The 19862-nt window shown below is 35.3% G+C and overlaps 1 protein-coding gene across 2 annotated transcripts; it reads left to right on the forward strand.

Annotated features, from left to right (window-relative positions):
* Window positions 1–495: 495 nt before the first annotated feature.
* LOC111895115 (protein DETOXIFICATION 43) lies at window positions 496–4515 on the forward strand. Of its 2 annotated transcripts, none has more exons than XM_052765545.1 (13): window positions 496–572; window positions 704–825; window positions 993–1256; window positions 1398–1588; window positions 1679–1814; window positions 1924–2020; window positions 2134–2234; window positions 2342–2505; window positions 2624–2695; window positions 3424–3540; window positions 3652–3747; window positions 3930–4051; window positions 4246–4515. In XM_052765545.1, exons 1-13 carry the CDS (start codon window positions 496–498, stop codon window positions 4286–4288), a joined length of 1602 nt encoding a protein of 533 aa, XP_052621505.1. In that variant the 3' UTR covers window positions 4289–4515. The 2 variants fall into 2 exon arrangements, with proteins under 2 accessions (XP_052621505.1, XP_052621506.1); XM_052765546.1 differs by having other exon boundaries at window positions 1446–1588.
* The last annotated feature ends 15347 nt before the right edge of the window (window positions 4516–19862 follow it).

Genomic DNA, 19862 nt, shown 5'->3' on the forward strand with positions numbered 1-19862 from the left:
TTTGGAGGGCCATAGCTAATATTTGATTATTTGTAATTAATAAAAAAACATTTCATGCCATACATAACAAGATAAACACGACAAACACAAAAAACAACAATTAAATCGTGTTAATTTCGTGTCAAATTTTGAACACGAAAACGACATGATACGGCTTCGTTTTTTTGTACTTGATACGAACGCGACATAAATACGAATTTAATTTTCAGTTTCGTCCCAATTTTATACAATTTCGTGTATTTTTGTTATGTCGTGTTATCAATTATCTCTCTATTTGCCAAATATCTTTCAAGATGATATATAGCATCATGCTAACACATAATGGTTAGTAGACACCATGTTTGTATTATATATATATATATATATATATATATATATATATATATATATATATATATATATATATATATATATATATATGAGTACTACATTTTAGTTATTAACGATAAAATATTCTCGTATATCTTGCAGTTGTTGCATTATATATAAATAACCATGGCTGAAGAAGGTGTTGCAACTTTTACTCAGGCAAAGTGGAACTTTCCGGTCCTTGTTTTATTCAAAGATGCTAGGTAGTTTTCTTCATCGTACCACTTGGAAACTGTTATTATATATATATATATATATATATATATATATATATATATATATATATATATATATATATATATATATATAATTTTATTTTATTTTTATTGTATAGGATTGCCCTCAAGTTAGACACACTTGGTCGAGAAATACTTTCCATTGCTCTTCCAGCATCCATGGCATTAGCTGCTGATCCTATTGCTTCATTGATCGATACCATGTTCATTGGTCGTATAGGTATATATGCCTTGTCATTACATCATCCAATCGAACTAATTAACATCGTCTTACATTGATGCATAATATATATATATATTTTTCGAAGTTCAACTTATTCTTTTCATCTGTCCATGCAAAAACATCAAGATCGAGAACGATAATGCCACTTATATGGTTCTATACAGGTCCAGTAGAAATTGCTGCAGTTGGAGTATCTATCGCTCTTTTCAATCAAGTTTCAAAAGTAGCGATATTCCCACTTGTTAGTATTACAACTTCATTTGTCGCTGAGGAAGAGACTATAGAAAAAATGAACATTAAAGCAATTGAACTTGAGAACCAAAAGAACGCGACAGAAGAAAGGACACTAGATGATGTAAAACTTCAGAATATGGAGAATGGTTCTAAAGAAAATAGTGAGAAAAATGCATCTGATGCGCCAGAAGATGGTACGTATACGTATGCATCATGCATGCCTCTATTGTGGAATAAACTATATATTATGGACCCTTGTTTTATTTCACAAAGCGAAGCTCTATATATCTGTTATATCTAGTGTATATTAATATCTTTCTGTTATAATTTATCAGGTTCTAAAATGTTTCCATGCAACCAAACAACTATGGAGTGCACCACAGATGCACCAAAGCTCAAAAAATTAAAGCGCAAGATCCCCTCTGCATCAACAGCACTATTGTTTGGTCTAGTGCTTGGTGTTCTTGTAACACTACTACTTGTATTTCTATCAAAACCGCTCTTAGCTTTGATGGGTGTGAAATCTGTAAGCAACTACATTAATTATGGATATATATACACTTGTGTATTGTGATATATTATGATCTAAATCATGTGTTCGATAAATGTTGAATAGGGTTCTCCGATGTTAAAACCTGCACTGAAGTATTTGACTCTACGATCGCTTGGAGCTCCAGCTGTTCTTCTCTCTTTGGCAATGCAAGGTGTCTTTCGTGGTTTGAAGGATACTAAAACTCCTTTATATGCCACTGGTATATATATCACTTATAACATCATCTTAATTTTTTAAATATACATGAGCTAGCACCTAACAACTTCATATATGTTGCTAATTATATATTTCCATTTGTTCTAATACAGTTATAGGTGATGTAGCGAACATAATCTTGGATCCAATTTTTATGTTTGCCTGCAACTTAGGCGTTGGTGGGGCAGCCATAGCACATGTTCTTTCCCAGTACGTAATTCTTTTTCATTCATATTTTTGCATTAATATCATTTTTCGCTCATGATGAGTTATATATCGTAGTTTCTTTTCTTGCGCTTAAACACCATCCATTTGTTTCACAGATACTTGATCATGTTAATTTTGCTCGTCAAATTGATGAATCAAGTTAACCTACTACCTCTAAGCACTAAAGCTTTACAGTTCAATCGGTTTCTTAAAAATGGTATGCAAGGTTTATAAGTGTCATGCAACTTAATTGAATTTCAATCCATTATCGACGCTTGTTTTTTTAATTACATCGATATTCTTTATATTGTGTGGTTTCTTCAGGTTCGTTATTGTTGTTTAAGGTTATAGCGGCAACTATCCCTGTAACACTTGCAGCATCGCTTGCTGCGAGGTTGGGTGCAACACCTATGGCTGCATTTCAAATTTGCTTGCAGGTCTGGTTGACATCTTCACTTCTTTCTGATGGTTTGGCTGTTGCTGGACAGGTAAATGTTTTTTATTTTATGTGTACGTTTGTGTGCTTGAAACACTCCCATCCCTCTTTTTTTGACACCAACAATTAATGAGTGTTATAAGCCATCTACTGATTCCCTCTTTATATAGGCCATAATTGCATCATCATTTGCTGAAAAGGACAACGAGAAAGCAACAGCAACTGCGTCTCGAGTATTGCAGGTACACTCCACATTTATAGTTATAAGTATTTTGTGTACCATTATTAATTGCTTTGAAGACAACCCTTTGGTAATGGCCTATGTTCTTCATTATATATAAAAGAACAATTGAAGATTGAATGATGGGTATAATAGAGTGTTGGTCATAGCCTTTTTCTTTTATATGTTTCTCCTTTTACCTTAATGCTTTTCAGAAAAATATTATCAACTATTATATATTAATTATTTTCTCTCTCTTAATTTACACTCACTTCTATCTTTAGTTTTAGCCTACTATTATTGTCTTATTACTCCTTTGGAAATAACTTTTAACACATCCACAATACCTTGAGGTAGAAAATTATCGGTAGAACTTTATTAAAATTTTTCTATGCATTAAATTATATAAAGTTCACTAAAAAATTACCAAACATACAATAGAATTCATTTTTTGGACTACTGGTTCAACTCCAAAACATTTTGGACCATCGTCTCAATTTTTGATAACCGTATGGATCAAATTTGCAATTTTGTCATTTAAAAGTAAAAACTTTCTTTTCTCCCATTGAAATTGAACTCCAATTCATTTAATGCCAATATAACATCTTATTATAGTAGATTTTAATCCATTTAATAACAAATATATTTATCATATCATTCAACTCTTATTGAACTAACAATTATGAATGCTCTAAGTAAAACCGTCATCTCATGTGATTTGGATATATATTGTTATCGTTATCTTTGCAGATGGGAGTGGTTATGGGTCTTGGAGTTGCTCTTCTTGTCGGAGTTGGTTTACAATTTGGTTCTGGTGTGTTCACAAAAGACATAAATGTTAAGCACATCATAAGCATAGGTGTATTGGTATATATATACACCATTATCTATCTAATTAACTTGCAATCCCTTCGATACTCTTCTCTTCTTGTTTTATATATGATGATCGTCAACATTTTGTCTAAATTTCATCATTAGTTTGTTGCTGGCACACAACCTATCAATTCAATAGCATTCGTGATTGATGGAGTTAATTTTGGGGCATCTGATTATGCTTATTCTGCATACTCCATGGTTGGCGTTTTCCCTTCTTGAACAATAAAAAAATATCAGTAAATTACATTAGCTTACTTATATATATATATATATATATATATATATATATATATATATATATATATATATATATATATATATATATATATATATATATATATATATATATATATATCAACTTCTATTCGTTTTCATATTAGATCTTCGTGTCTATCGGGAGTATCGGATCATTGTTGGCCCTATACATAGTTGCCGGTTTTATTGGAATATGGTCCGCGCTAGCAATTTTCATGGCCTTACGTGCAATTGCAGGCACATGGAGGTAACATTTTGTATACATTTCGAATTACGTATTTCATCTTACCTATTTTTTATTTAACATCAAAGTCCACCATGGAAATAAATCAAGCTCTTGGCTAGAACATATATATTAAGAACAATGATGCCTCTTTTTCTTGATGTAGCCCCTAAAACCAACTAAATTTATTGATGGTTTGCTTTATTAAATGTTTGCAGGATTGCAACAGGAACAGGGCCATGGTCGTTTCTTAGACAGTAGAAGAGGGAAGTTTGTTGCCGGAATTATAATATATAGAATGATGAAGTTATGATAGATATAATAAACATATCAACTTCCATGTTATGTAATGGGTGATAGTATCGTTGTAGTTTCTACTTTCATGCATGATCAAGTGTGTGATAATATCTAAATGTATTTTTGTGTTTCAAATAACACTTACCGAATGGGTTATTTGTATTTTATCTCAATTAAGTTTTTTTAGACTATGTCAAAGAGCTTTGGGTTTCAAAAAGATTGCTTATGTTATTTCTTTTTTATCCACATAAGATCAATATATGGTGAGGTTCAATAAAAAATCATAATTAGGGATGGCAAAAAAACCAGAACCCGACGGGGAAACCCGAAACCCGATTATTTTGGCTCGGTAACGGGTCGTTATCGGGTTTTTTATTGGATTCGGGGCAGGGAGTAGGTTATCCTCGTCCCGACCCGCCCTATCCCGGTTATATATATATATATATATATATATATATATATATATATATATATATATATATATATATATATATATATATATATATATATATATATATATATATAGGAGGGTTCAATTGAGAAAAAAAGGTTGAGAATGAGGGAATCATTCTCAGCCAATTATTTATTTTTGCCGCAAAAGCCTCCAACGTACTGGCGGAAATGGTAAACGAATGCACATGTGTTTTCCAACATAACATATTTCCTTAAACTATGCTAATCATTACTTTAATATATATAAAAACATAGTTTTTTTTCGTTTTTTTTAATTTTTATAATCTATTTTTATCAAAAAATGATTGTAAATATACCAAAATTCATGATTTTTATTCTCTACAAATAGACATCCATATTGATATAGTATTAAGATAAAATAAAAAATTTATTTTTTTTATATTTTCAGCTATCGTTATTCATAAATGAATAACAATGCGTTAGGTTTTTTTTACAGTAAATTCGTTATTCACTTATGAATAAAAAGTATGATTTTTTTTTTTACAATTTAAGTATCATTCATATATGAATATAACATATAATAAACATAGTATATTCATATTTTAATATTGGACGATGAATTCACTTGTGAATATTAGATGGTATATTCACTTATGAGTATTAAATGATATTTCATATGTGAATATTACATAGTATTACATAGTATATCACATGTGAATATTACAGAGTATATTCACTTGTGAATATTAGATGATATATTCACTTATGAATATTACACAATATATTCACATATGAATATTACAAGGTATATTCACTTATGAATATTGAAGGTATTTTGACAAATATATATAATTTTTATATGTTATTCACATATGAATAACATACAGACTTGCATATTTGTTTTGTGTTTTTAATAATCATATATTGATTCAGGTAAGAAAACATATTCATATGTGAATATAACGTGGTAATTTAGTTTATGCATTTCATCAAACAATTGGAGTGCAAACAAGTTAACTATTTTAAAAATGTTAAAAACATCAAGTTATCAATTCCAAATCATCATATACTTCCGATTTCGACTTCAGATGCGACATCCTATCTCTGATCGATTTCTCAATTTGATTTTGATTTCCGAAAATCCGATTGGGAACCTGTGAGTATCGATTCCAAGTCCCTCAATGTTGACTGTGACTGTGAGTCTAGAACTTCGATTCCAATTTCATGAACAGCGAAGAAATTTCGGTTTAGTTGAAGAAATCTGGATGATTATTGAAGGTTGGAGGGAAAATTTTGATGATGAACGAACAGTTATCGAATTTTCTATAGTTGCGTATTTGAGATTGAAGGTTATTACGATATTTACAAGTTTGCCACCGTGTCTTTTATGCTTAGATTAAATGAGTGGTTGAGAATGATTCCCCCATTCTCAACCTTTTTTATTTTCTCAATTGAACCCACCTCACACTCTCACTCTCTCTCTCTCTCTCTCTCTATATATATATATATATATATATATATATATATATATATATATATATATATATATATATATATATATATATATATTCTCTATTCTATTAAATAAATAGGTCCATGTATTAAACTCTTACAACTCCTAAACTCCTAATAAAAATCAATATGTCACTTAGTCCTTTTTTTGCTATTTCTTTTTATATTGCATTTTTCAACGTCTAAGATCACATTTTTAAGATAACATTTTGTTACTATCTATTTAGCTCTTGATTAGTAATTTACTTACATTATTTAATTAATAATTGCGACATTTTAGTATAAAATGTAATTAATTTTGCAATCGTGTTTACCATGGGGTTATATATATATATATATATATATATATATATATATATATATATATATATATATATATATATATATATATATATATATATATATATATATATATCCTTTTGATGTTAATTGCACGCATTCAATGATAAAATACTTACTGTGGACAATCTTTTTGGTTATTAACAATTTGGTGTGAATGATCATTTTTTATGTTTTAACGTATTAGACTAAACTTAAATCAAATAATTTTTAATATAACGTCCAATTTATTTTATTAATGTGATTCATTATATTTTTCATTTAAAAGGAAGGCTAGAACATGTATTTTTTATAAGACATCGATGTACCCTAAAATGGAATAAAAATTTTATTATGAATTGTTATAAACCTGATAAGATACCCGAAACCCGATGGGACGTCCCGATAAGATACCCGAAAGATATCGGGGCGGGTTTGGGAAACCATGCCCCGCCCCGAACCTGTCCCGTTGTCATTCCTAATCATAATTAACAAGAAACAAAAAAAATAAATTGTGAGCGTCGGAAATAATAATAATCAACGGACAAGAAAATAAATGTATACTTGTAAATTGGACGCATACATATACACCAAATTATATCAAAAAATCCTTCTCCTTACAAAAGAATTCACCTTTTTTTTTCGTTTAAGTTCTTTTAGGCCACATTTTTTATCGAAAAAAAAACGAATATATCGTTATTCACGATTTTTCATCCTCTCTCCATAAAGATCCATGTTGATATATAAAAAACGAAATATGTTTTTCGAAAAAAAAACTCACTTTATTTTGTTATTTTTTTCAATATTTAAGTTTATTTTTATCCTAAAAAAGCTAATCATACCAAAAATATTAATTTTTTTATACTCTATTAATATACATCAATACCGATTAAAAATAATAATAATAAAAATAAAATAAAATAACTTAATCAGTTCATATTCACACTATGAAATTAAACTGTAAATATTTCAATTTGTAACATTCATAATGTGAATTTGACTTACTATTTCAATTCTTTGATCATTCGCAAATTAACTTGGTGAAATTTACATATGAATCGAAACATATTCCATGTAGTTTTATAATATTTTAACATTTTTATTACTCATAAATTAGTTTTGTAAAATCAACAAATGGATTTATTCAGATTGTGAATCTGACTTACAATTCACAGTGTGAATCTGAGCGGGTTTGCAATATAAATCTGAACAGGTTCACAATTTTAAGTTGAACTGGAATTTCAATTTTTTTTTTAACATCAATATTAATCTATGTTTAAAGAGTACCAAAAAAAATATGAGTTTTGATATATTTATTAATTTTTTTCTACAAAAAACATAGACATTAACTTTTCAACAAACAAAAAAATGAAGCAAATTTTTTGAAAATAAAAGTTTATTTTTTATATATCAATATGGATCTTTATGGAAAGATGACGAAAAATCATGAACAATGATATATTCGGGTTTTTTTTTTCGATAAAAAAAATGGCTTAAAAAAATTAAATTAAAAGAAATGAGTTTTATTATAATCTGGTGCATATGCGTCCATTGTAAAAATCTACAATTATTAATTTTGTCATTGATCGCTTTAAATTTTGACACTTTGAATTGGTTCCTTAGTTCCTTGATTAATAATGTATCTCTATTGAACTTTCCTCTTTTTCTCTCTCTCTCTCTCTCTCTCTCTATATATATATATATATATATATATATATATATATATATATATATATATATATATATATATATATATATATATATATATATATATATGGAGTTGTTTAAATGAGAATCACAAAAGATTAAAACTCTTAGAATTCCCATTAATTAGTAAATATTTACATGATACTCTTATAAATCATGTTAACATTCCTTATTTTCTTGTCCTTTTGGTACGAAAAGGGTAAAATTGTAATTTTTACAGTCTAATATTTTCAAGACTTTAATTCATAATTTAATAAAATAGTTTAGATCTCTCATTCATGATATTTACCACTTAAAAACATAATCAATTTTGTTGAAGCATTTCTTCAAATATCTTGTGTGCACCAAACAAATTCACAGTTTAATAGAGCATTTTAGGATTCTTATTCACAGTTTAAAAAAATAGTTTAAGACTCTCTTGCATAGTATTCACTATTTAAAACAAATATCAATTCATTTATTCACAGTTAAAACTAACTTTAACATAATTGAACAATACTTGAAACATTAAAACATTACAATTCACAACTAAAAAACTTAATTCATATTATTTAAGAAAACACTAATATAATAACACACATTCTAAATTCAGTAAACAACATAACAACCATAAAACATAAAGTTTGAATAAAAATTAGATGCAAATATTATAACAGATAAGAAAATAAACATAGATTAACGACTTAGTAACAGAAAAAATGTGACTAACATTTAAAGTTTAATTTACAGTATATTAACATTTTAATACACTCATTCATAACTTAATTTACCATATTCATTATTTAAATTCTAAAAAACTTCAATGTAGCATTTAATCAAACACATTATGTGCATCTTGTTTCTTTGACTTTCCTTTCTAAACTCTACCACCTGAGAACATATCAGAGAGAAAGATAACAAGGAGATGAGGAGGTGGTGGTAGAAAAACATATCTAATATGGATCTGGAAAGATTTCACTGTTAATGGAACACATCATAGAAAAAATTAACTTCAAAAGTTCTGGAACAAAAAACGAGTTCAGATTAGCATCTATAGGTTGCTATGATGGTTGTGATTTTTGATTTGTAATGCTCTAGTGTTAACATTAACGATGGAAAACATATTAGATGTGTATTACACGACAGCTATGATGGATCCATGTAGGAACTTCTTCGAGCTTGCCGGAAACTCGCAGGTCTGGACAACGATGCAAGAAAATCATATATTTGGACCAGATCTAGACAGTGATGGTGGCAGAAAACATAGATCTGGACCAGAGCTCGCAGATCTAGATGACGGTGGTGGTGGAAATCGTAAATCTGGACTATAGAGCTTCAGATCTGAGATCATACATACCAGATCTAACATGAAACATTATGGTAGGAGGTAATAATGGAGGTATTCGACTATGCAGATGATCAGACGTGGAAGAGGGAGGCTCGTCGGGGGTGGTAGGGTCAACGTCAACGGTTGTGGTGATGGTGGTTTGCATCACAGGTGGTAAAAGGAGATAAGAGACATGGGTTTGTTCTTGGACAATATTGAAAGAAGAGAGTAATCTATTTTGTATTAGATCTAAGTTTATCACATGTAAGTTTAGATCTGTTGGAATAAAATATGAAATTAGGTTCAACTTTTGTATTATTTACAATAATGCTGTAACACCCAAAAATTTCAAACAAATTTAAACTTTTAAAAACATTTTAAACCGATAAGTCATTACATAGTTGGTTTTCAAAATACAGTTATCAGAGTATCCCAGTATCAAATCATAAAAGTCATAACAGCGAGAGGAGTGGTACAATCATGCCTTCGCCTTCCGGCGATCACCATAGGTACTTGAAACAACAACTAAAACTGTAAGTCTGGAAGCTATCCCCCAAAATACCAACCACATAACCATGCCATATAAACTTATAACCAAACAGCAAGCATAATGAGCCTTCAGTCTGACTGGACCGCCTCGCAGGCCTTCAGTCTATCTGGACCGCTCTCCGAGCCTTCGACACGTCTGGACCCCCTCGCGAGGCCTTCAGCCTATCCGTACCGCTCATCGGGCCTTTGGTCTGACTATCATACCCTCTTGGGTTTTGTAGTCTATTCGGACCGCCCTGGGTATGTTAGCCTTCAGCACAAAGCAGAACCGCCTCAACCCAACACCCAAATCAAACAACATGTGCATATACATTCATAGCTATCGTAATAACAGACAAACCGATCTAACAGATCAAATAGCATAGCAACGTCCTAAACCAGGACACTGACCTACCCAAATCATATCATAGCATAATCCTGTAACTAGGATATCGACCGAACCCGATCACTAAGCATAAGCATATCACCATCCTAACTAACAAGATGCGAAATAATGCACATATTATGTAATAATCCAAATAAAAATCCCTAAGGGCCGGCCTTGGTGCCTTAGACCCTGTTGATATAGTGAGGATAACTCACCTTGCAACTGACGTCTGAAAATAGAAAGCTCAACTCCCGGGTCACCAACACGAACTCCACCACCTATAGTTACCATGAAACCTTTTTTCCATAAATCTCTGAATTACCAGAATACCATTAGAAGTCAACTGGTCAACCCTTGGTCCAAGTCAAAGTCCAAAGTCAAAGTCAACAGTCCATGTTGACTCGACTCGTCGAGTCCTTCCTAAACTCAAGAAGTCGTGAAATCCTTGATTGGCTCGTCAAGTTCCCCTTTAACTCGCCTAGTTCATACGTGTCCAAGGATTGGGGGAAACCCTAGCCGACTCGCCGAGTTCAAGGCAATCTTCAACGGACTCGCCGAGTTGTTCATCAACTCGTCGAGCTCATGACCATCTTCAACGGGCTCGCCGAGTTGTTCATCCAACTCGTCGAGTCCTTGCAGACCTTTAACCATGCAGACGCTTCTTAAGCCATGGCAAGGTTCCAGATTACAGATCCATGCTTCTAAGGCATGTTTATCACGTAAAGTTGCAAACTTTACGCACATGCAAGGCTCTAAAGGCCCTAAATGACCAATCTAAGCTTCCAATGGAGCTTTACAACTTGGGAGAGTCTCATCCTTGCACAAGCTGGAAACTTTATGGACTAAGAAGCCCAAGGGAGATCAGTTCTGAAGTTACAACTTCAGATCTTAGCTTGCACACAAGAATAACTTCCAATCATACCATGAAAAGCCTAGGATTTGTCCAAAGAGGGGATCTAGAATGAGATGAGGTCAGGGTAACTATTTATACCTTCCAGAAGATGCCCAATAAGGTAGATTTCAGATCCTACAAGCTCCTTGCTTCTGAATACTTGCTCTCCAAGCTCCTTTCTCCACAAAATCTTCTTCCAAGCTCCAAATACACAAATGGAACACACACACTCGATTAGGGTTTGAGAAGTACAAGAAACAGTAAAGGGGAGGCTGGGGGAGGCCAATGATCCTTTAAATAGGATGCAAAACCCCGAGATTTAGGGTTTCATCTGCCAGCTCCTACTCGTCGAGTCCCTTCTTGGACTCGACGAGTAGGTCATTAAAATATGTGGACCAACCCGTTGCTACTCGACGAGTAGGGCAATCAACTCGTCGAGTAGCCCTTGAAATCAAGAAACTCACTGTCACACCCTCGAACTAGACGGCGGAAACGTCCGAGGGCTCGCGTGACTTTAATTGAATATCATCACAATGAATATACATGAATCATAACATAAACGTCACCATGCATCAATATATTACAACTGGAATTGTTCACATTAAATACATTGTTTTAAAATTACACATTCATAACATAAATTGTTCGAGTGCTTTTAACAACATAACATCCTAACATTACATCATATTACCCTTCCGCTTACCTGTTACCTGAGAATACAAGTTATTTTGGAAAAACGTCAACATATGAAATGTTGGTGAGTTCATAAGCAATGTTGTGATAAAATGATTTGTGTAGTTTGTAAAACCCATAAAATCCGATATTTTCTAAAAAGACTTTTGTTTATCAAAGTGTTAAGATCCATAAGTTGATGCATGAATGATTTCAAAAACATGTATATATGAAGGGTATTTTGTATTTTGGTTATAAACATTTCGAGCGAGTAGTATTGAATTCCTCGGAAAACCCGATGTTTTCTGATACTGGCAGGTATCCGTGATTACTGATTTTTGTATTGTCTTAACGAATGAATATTGATTACTCCACATTGTATATCATCCTAATTTCGTCTACTTTGATTTCTCATAAGCCTTACCGAACGAAGAGAAGAGGAACACTATGTCCTACTACTATCGTAAGTACCTAAGGCTGTCGGGAATGCGAAAGACACGATGGTCCAACTCGCATTTGATTACTTTGACCTTACTAGCCTTACTAATGGGCCGCTAGGGCCCAATAGCACATAAGAGCTATTGAAAGTCCTTTTACACGTAATTGGGTCATAGGAGGCCCAATAACACATAAGCGTTATCCCTTTGGGCCCAAAGATCATTTTGATGGACTTGCAAGATCCATCAAGCATGATTTGAAACTCCCAGCCCAAAGTTTGTAGATTTACTCATCGTAGTTATCGCGTATCTATTGAAGTGTTTGATTTAACGATTGTTGTTTTGTATTGATTCGAGACCGAATCAATTCGTTTATAACGATATTTGGAGTTGAATGTGGATTCGTTTTCCATTTTGTCGGTAGTCGTGGATTTTTTATTTTGACTTAATGAATTAATTTGTTTAAAAGTAGAAGTTTGACCTTTTCACTACCTTTCTTTTTATAAAGTAACAATTTTAGTCCTTTATTTAAAAGAATTTTCATTTTTAATCCTTAAAACATTTTCTTGACACTTTTGCATCATAAACATGTTAAAAAGACCGTTTTAACCCAAAATTTATTTTGTTAACAGATTCAGCCCTAACAGATTAGTATTTCTCAGTTAAAACCCCATTTTTCGCAACTTTTACAGTTTTGGCCCAAAATCCAAAAACTTTACATTTTTGGTCCTTTTTGATAGTGAAAAGCATTTTTGACCCTTGAAATAGTTTTATTACACTATTTGTCCCTAGTTTTCAAGAAAGTTTCATTTCAGCCCCTTAATTTGTCATTTTTCGCAATTTTAGGCTTATTGGGCCAAAAAGCCCAAAATTAGCCCATTAAGCTAAAAGTATACATTTCAAGTCCTTTGAAATTTTTATTATTCAGAAAAACCATTATGGAAAATGTTTTGACTCTTATGGCCCTTAAGAAGCCGTGAATTGACCATTATTAACCCTAGTTTTGTATATTTGACATTTTAGGCCCAAAAATGGATTTTTATGTTGAAATATGTTTATCATAATCTTATAGGTTATTATTCTTGACTTGTTTAGTGTAGAATAACTTAGATTATGTTTGTTTCTCTTCTCATATCATAGATCTCGAGATTCACCCCTTTTTAGTTACATATTTATCACAAAAACACATAAATATACACATACATGCATAAAAATCACACATAGCACACATACACATATAAATCTACACATTTTCTTGTATTCTCCCCCATAAAACACATGAAAAACTGAAAAGAGAGGGGGTATGAAGCTCATCTTTAGTTGTAGTTTCGGTTTTGAAGAGAGAAATGAAGAAAGTTTCGATCCTAGTAAGCTTTCTTGGATGATCTCGAATTTAGAGGCTTCTAAGATGCAAGATCACAAGATTGAATGGATTTAGAAGAGATTTTTGATGAAATGAAGTATCTAGATTATGGATCCAAGCAATATCTTACCTTAGATGATGAATTTTGTGGGTTAAATCTCCTTGAAAGCTTCCTTAATCTCGAAAACTTGGTGAAAAGTGGAGAGAGTTTCTTTGAGAGAGTTTTAAGTGAGATGTGTGTGTGTTTGTGTTGTGTTCGGCCGAGAGCAAAAGAGAGAGAAGAGAAGAGAGATCTTTGAGTTGACTTGCATGAAAACATGAGGTGGATGCATGGAAATCCTATGGATAAATGTGAGGTGGCATAGGAAAAGTCAACTCTCTTTCTTTTGTGGGTTGGGCCGAAAATGGAGAGGGGAAAAGAGAAAATTTGGGCCTTGTATGCTTAAGCCCATTTTATGGTTAAGTTAGATGATTGCTTGGCCCAAATAAATCAAAGTATAATTTTTATGACTCATTAGGGCTAATCTAATTTGGTTGTGACCCAATAAGGCCCATTAAAGTTAATCTAGTTTATTTTGGGCTCATAAGGCCCAAAAATATTAAATTTCATGTTTATGGGTCCAATTAGGGCCCATTTGAGAGTTCTAGGTTCAAGATAGTTAAATTGGAAGCTCATTGGTCCATTAGGTCCAATAAGGAAATCCTAGTATAGAATGGACTTAAACCAGAATTTCAAAGGTTTCCAATTCTTTGTTGACTATTTGTAGTGCTTGAATGAAGTATTTGATGAAGTTTTGTTGTTATTGAATAAGCATCGTACATGCTTTCATATTGTTGATTCATAATTGATATAAGTGTTGTAGTTACAAGGCATCAAAATTCCTAATTGTGACATCATCCCCTCGCTAAAGGGAATTTCGTTCTGGAATTCTTTTGAAAGCTAGATTTGAGAATGCGAGAATAGATGAGGGTACTTCTGCTTCATTTGATCTTTGCGTTCCCATGTGAATTCTGGTCCGTGTCTTGCGTTCCATCGAACTTTCACGATCGGAATGCGACTCTGCTTGGTACGCTTCACCTCCTTGTCCATGATTTCAACTGGTTCCTCGATGAACAGGAGATTCTCATTGATTTCAATTTCTTCTAATGGGATGAAGAGGGTCTCGTCGGATAAGCACTTCTTCAAGTTGGAAACGTGGAACACAGGGTGTACACTGCTGAGCTCAGCGGGTAGTTGTAGTCTATAAGCCACTGGACCGATTCGGGCAAGAATCTCGAAGGGTCCAATGTATCGAGGGTTCAGTTTGCCCTGCTTCCCAAAACGAATCACTCCTTTCCAAGGAGAGACTTTTAGTAGCACCCTATCTCCGACTTGAAACTCCAAGGGCTTTTGTCGTTTATCGACATAGCTCTTTTGTCTGTCTCGGGACGATTGCAGTCGGGCCTTGATCTGAATTATCTTCTTAGTCGTCTCGCGTATGATTTTCGGTCCCGTTAAGGCATTGTTTGGAGTCTCTCCTCCCGCTAGCTGGGTGTCTCCTACCTCACCCCAACACAACGGTGATCTACATTTACGCCCGTATAATGCTTCAAAAGAAGCAACTTTGATACTCGAGTGATAACTGTTGTTGTATGAGAACTCGATCAAAGGAAAGTGGGTATCCCACGATCTTCCAAAGTCTATTACACACGCACGAAGCATATCTTCTAGCGTTTGGATGGTTCGCTCGCTTTGGCCATCCGTTTGTGGGTGGTAGGCAGTGCTCATGTCAAGTTGTGTTCCCATAGCTTTCTGAAGCGATTGCCAAAAGTGGGATGTAAACCTACTATCTCTATCTGAGATGATAGATACAGGTACTCCGTGGAGTCTCACGATTTCCTTGATATAGATTCTCGTCAGGCGCTCCATCTTGTATGATTCTTTTATTGGTAGGAAATGAGCGGATTTCGTTAGTCTATCAACTATTACCCAGATCATGTCTAAACCATCCGTTGACTTGGGTAGTTTGGTCACAAAATCCATGGTAATCCTTTCCCATTTCCACTCTAGAATTACTGGTTGTTGTAGTAATCGGGAGGGCTTCTGATATTCCACCTTTACTTTAGTGCAAGTAAGGCATTTGCTAACGTAAGTGGCAATCTCTGCCTTCATATTAGGCCACCAATAATGTTGCTTAACATCCAAGTACATTTTGTCTGAACCTGGATGGATGGAGTATCGCGTCTTGTGAGCTTCGTTCATGACTACCTCTCTGAATCCCCCAAGTTTAGGGACCCATATGCGGTTCATGAAATAATATGTTCCGTCTTCCTTCATTTCCAAGTTCTTCTCCATTCCTCGCAGCGCTTCACTCGTTTTGTTTTCTGCCTTCATGGCATCTGACTGGGCTGTTTTGAATTGCGAGGTCAGGTGGGATTGGATGGTTATCGAGAGAGTTTTTACATGCTGATTTGAGTATTATTTTCGACTCAAGGCATCGGCTACCACGTTAGCCTTGCCTGGGTGGTACTTGATTTCTCACTCGTAGTCGTTTAGCAGTTCGACCAATCTTTGTTTCCTCATGTTTAGCTCTTTTTGATTCAAGATGTGTTGGAGACTCTTGTGGTCGGTGAAGATGGTACACTTAGTACCGTAAAGGTAGTGCCTCCAAATCTTCAGGGCGAAGACCACTGCTCCTAGCTCCAAATCGTGGGTCGTGTAATTCACTTCGTGCGTCTTTAGTTGCCGGGACGCGTAAGCTATCACCCTTCCACGCTGCATGAGTACACAGCCTAAACCCTGATTTGACGTATCGCAGTAGACTATAAAGTCTTCCGTTCCTTCGGGTAGTGATATCACCGGCGCACTGCAGAGTGCTTGCTTCAGAGATCGAAATGCGGCTTCCTGCTTGTCCGTCCATACGAAGGGTACGCCCTTTTGTGTAAGCATGGTAAGCGGTTTGGCCGTCTTAGAGAAGTTCTGGATGAATCCCCTGCAATAGCCTATGAGACCTAGAAATTGGCGAATTTTTGTGGGTGTCGTTGGAATTGCCCATCCTTCAATGGCTTGGATTTTAGAAGGATCCACATGAATTCCTTTCTGGCTAACAACATGTCCCAAAAAGTTCACGCTTTGGAGCCAAAATTCGCACTTGGAGAGTTTCGCGTATAACTTTTCAGTTCGCAGGGTTTCCAGGATTTGTCGGAGATATCGGCCGTGTTCTTCCTCGCTTCGAGAATAGACGAGGATATCGTCGATTAAAACGATGACGAAGTTATCAAGAAAAGGTCGGCATATTCGATTCATTAGGTCCATGAATGCGGCAACAACATTCGTTAGACCGAAGGGCATTACGACAATTTCATAATGTCAGTAACGAGTTTGGAAGGCGGTTTTTGGAATATCCTCCTCCCGGACCTTGAGTTGGTGGTATCCCAATCGCAGATCTATCTTTGAGAAGTGACGAGCTCCTTGGAGCTGGTCAAATAGGTCGTCGATTCGTGTAAGTGGATATCGGTTTTTGACAGTGAGCTTGTTAAGTTCTCTATAGTCGATACACATCCTGAAGGTACCATGTTTCTTCTTGACAAAGAGAACCGGAGCTCCCCAAGGTGAGAAACTGGGTCGGATAAATCCTTTATCCAAAAGCTCGCTGATTTGACTGGACAACTCTTGCATCTTCACGGGAGCCAATCTGTAGGGAGATTTGGCGATGGGGGTAGCTCCTGGTACAAGGTCAATTCGAAACTCGACTTGTCTTTATGGGGGTATCCCCGGAAGATCATCAGGGAAGACATCTGGGAACTCACAAGCTACTGGAATGTCTTGAATGTTGACCTCTTTCTTGGATTTGTCTACTATGTGGGCGAGGAACGTCAAGTCCTTCTTTCGTAGGTACTTTTGCGCTTTAATGCACGAGATAAGACGAAGGTTCATGTTGGGTTTGTCCCCGTAAATAACTAGGGTTTCGTGATTTGAGAGATGAAGGAGAATGGCCTTCTTGTGACACATAATTTCAGCATGGTGGGGGCTTAACCAATCCATGCCGATAATCACATCAAAACTCCTAATGGAAACAGACATTAAGTTTATTTGAAAGACGTGATGATTTAAGGCTAGGGTACATCCGATATAGATTTCCCTAGTGGATTCTGTCTTCCCATTAGCCGTTTCCCCCGTGAAGGTTTCATTAAGCTTCTGGGGTTGTTGTTTTAACAAGTGTTTGAATTTATTGCTCACAAAACTTCTTTCTGCTCCGGTATCAAATAGGATGCATGCATAAGTGTGGTTTAGGAGAAACGTACCGGTAACAACAGCGGGATCCTGGACCGCTTCTCCCTGACCCATAGCTAGCACCCTTCATGTTCCTGCGTTCCCAGGGTTGTTGGTGTTGCGGTAGTTCCGACGGATATGCCCTGTCTTTCCACATCCATAGCAAGTGGGGCTTGATCCTGTGGTATTGGCGTTGTTGTTGGTGTTGTTGTTGTTTTTGTTGTTGCGGTTGCTGTTTTTGTTGTTGTTTCCTTGTGGTTGATTTTGGGAAGGATAGGTTCTGCAATACCTTGCCGTGTGACCCTTCCGATTGCAACTGGTGCAATGCATTTCTCTACATTCTCCATTATGGTGGAGACCGCATTTTTTACACTTTGGAAGAGTTCCTGAATACTGCCTAGGAGCACTTGGATTAGCTGAGGCTAGAGCATGTGGTGTGAAGGGTACTTGAGTGGTCGCAACATTGACCGTCATTGTTTGTTGCTTCTTTGCTGATTCCGAGCCTTGTTGCCCTTTTCTCTTGTTGTTCTTTCCTTTCTTGTTGTCATTCTCTTTCTTGCCTTCAATTTCCGCTGGCTTCTCGCCCTTTTTGTTGTTGGGGTCGTACAGTTTCTTGGCCAACCTCTTGGCACTGTCGAAGGTTTCAGGTTTTGCAGCGATTACATTTCCTTGAATTGGGGATGTCTATCCCCAAATGAATCGTTTGATTTTCTTCCCTTCAGACCTAATCATGCCAGGGCACAATAATGACAGCTTACTAAACTTTGATATGTATGCATCTATATCAGAGTTTTGGATGGTGAGATCCCACAACTCTTGCTCCATCTTCTGGATTTCGCCATGAGGGCAGTACTCATCAATCAACATTTCTTTCAGCTCCGTCCATGGCATAGAGTTGGATACAGGGAGAGTCATGGCTTCTATATGTCCATTCCACCAGGTGAGGGCCTGGTTGACGAACGTGCACGCGGAAAACTCCACTTTCACGTCCTCGGGGCATTCACACATTTCAAACACTGATTCCACCTTCTCAATCCACCTTTTCAGGGCTATCACTCCACCCGTGCCATTAAAGGTTCGCGGCTTGGCATTGGTGAAATATTTGTAGGAGCATGTTTTGGTAGGTCCTTGATTGATTCCGTTGTTCGAACTTCCAACCCCTTGTCCATTGACTCCTCCATTGTTCCCTTGGTGAATCTGTGCCATTGTTGCGGTGACCGCAGCAGACACAACTGCTTGGAATGCAGCTGAGTCAACTTCTGGTGGGGTTGGCCCAGGGTTACCGCGAGTTGGCCGTTGAGGCATCTTTCTGTCATGGAACAGAAAGATGTTGAGTGCCTATGGTTTTGTGAGATTGTGATCCTATAAACTAGGTGTGTGGCACGAACTTAAGCAATTTCACAAATTAGCATACAATCATGGATATATAACACATAGCAGATTACAACATCACAATAGAACACATAAAACTTTTCATTAATACTATCCGCATTTTTGATACATGAAAATTTTGCTGAAAAGAGCATACATAAGTGGTGCAAATTCGGCAGCATAACGACTCTATGAGTAGTGTAATCACTTAAACATAGAGTTGATGATACATAACATAGATCACATAAGCCTAATACTAAGGATAGATATGGCTAGTCCTAATCATGGAGGGGTGCGCCAGGGGGTGGTGATGAGGAAGTGGACGCTCCCTGAAGACGAGCCACTTGTCGTTCCGCATCTCGGAGGCGAGCCTCCCGC

This window comes from Lactuca sativa, chromosome 7, assembly GCF_002870075.4.
Source record: "Lactuca sativa cultivar Salinas chromosome 7, Lsat_Salinas_v11, whole genome shotgun sequence".
Classification (NCBI taxonomy): Eukaryota; Viridiplantae; Streptophyta; class Magnoliopsida; order Asterales; family Asteraceae; genus Lactuca; species Lactuca sativa.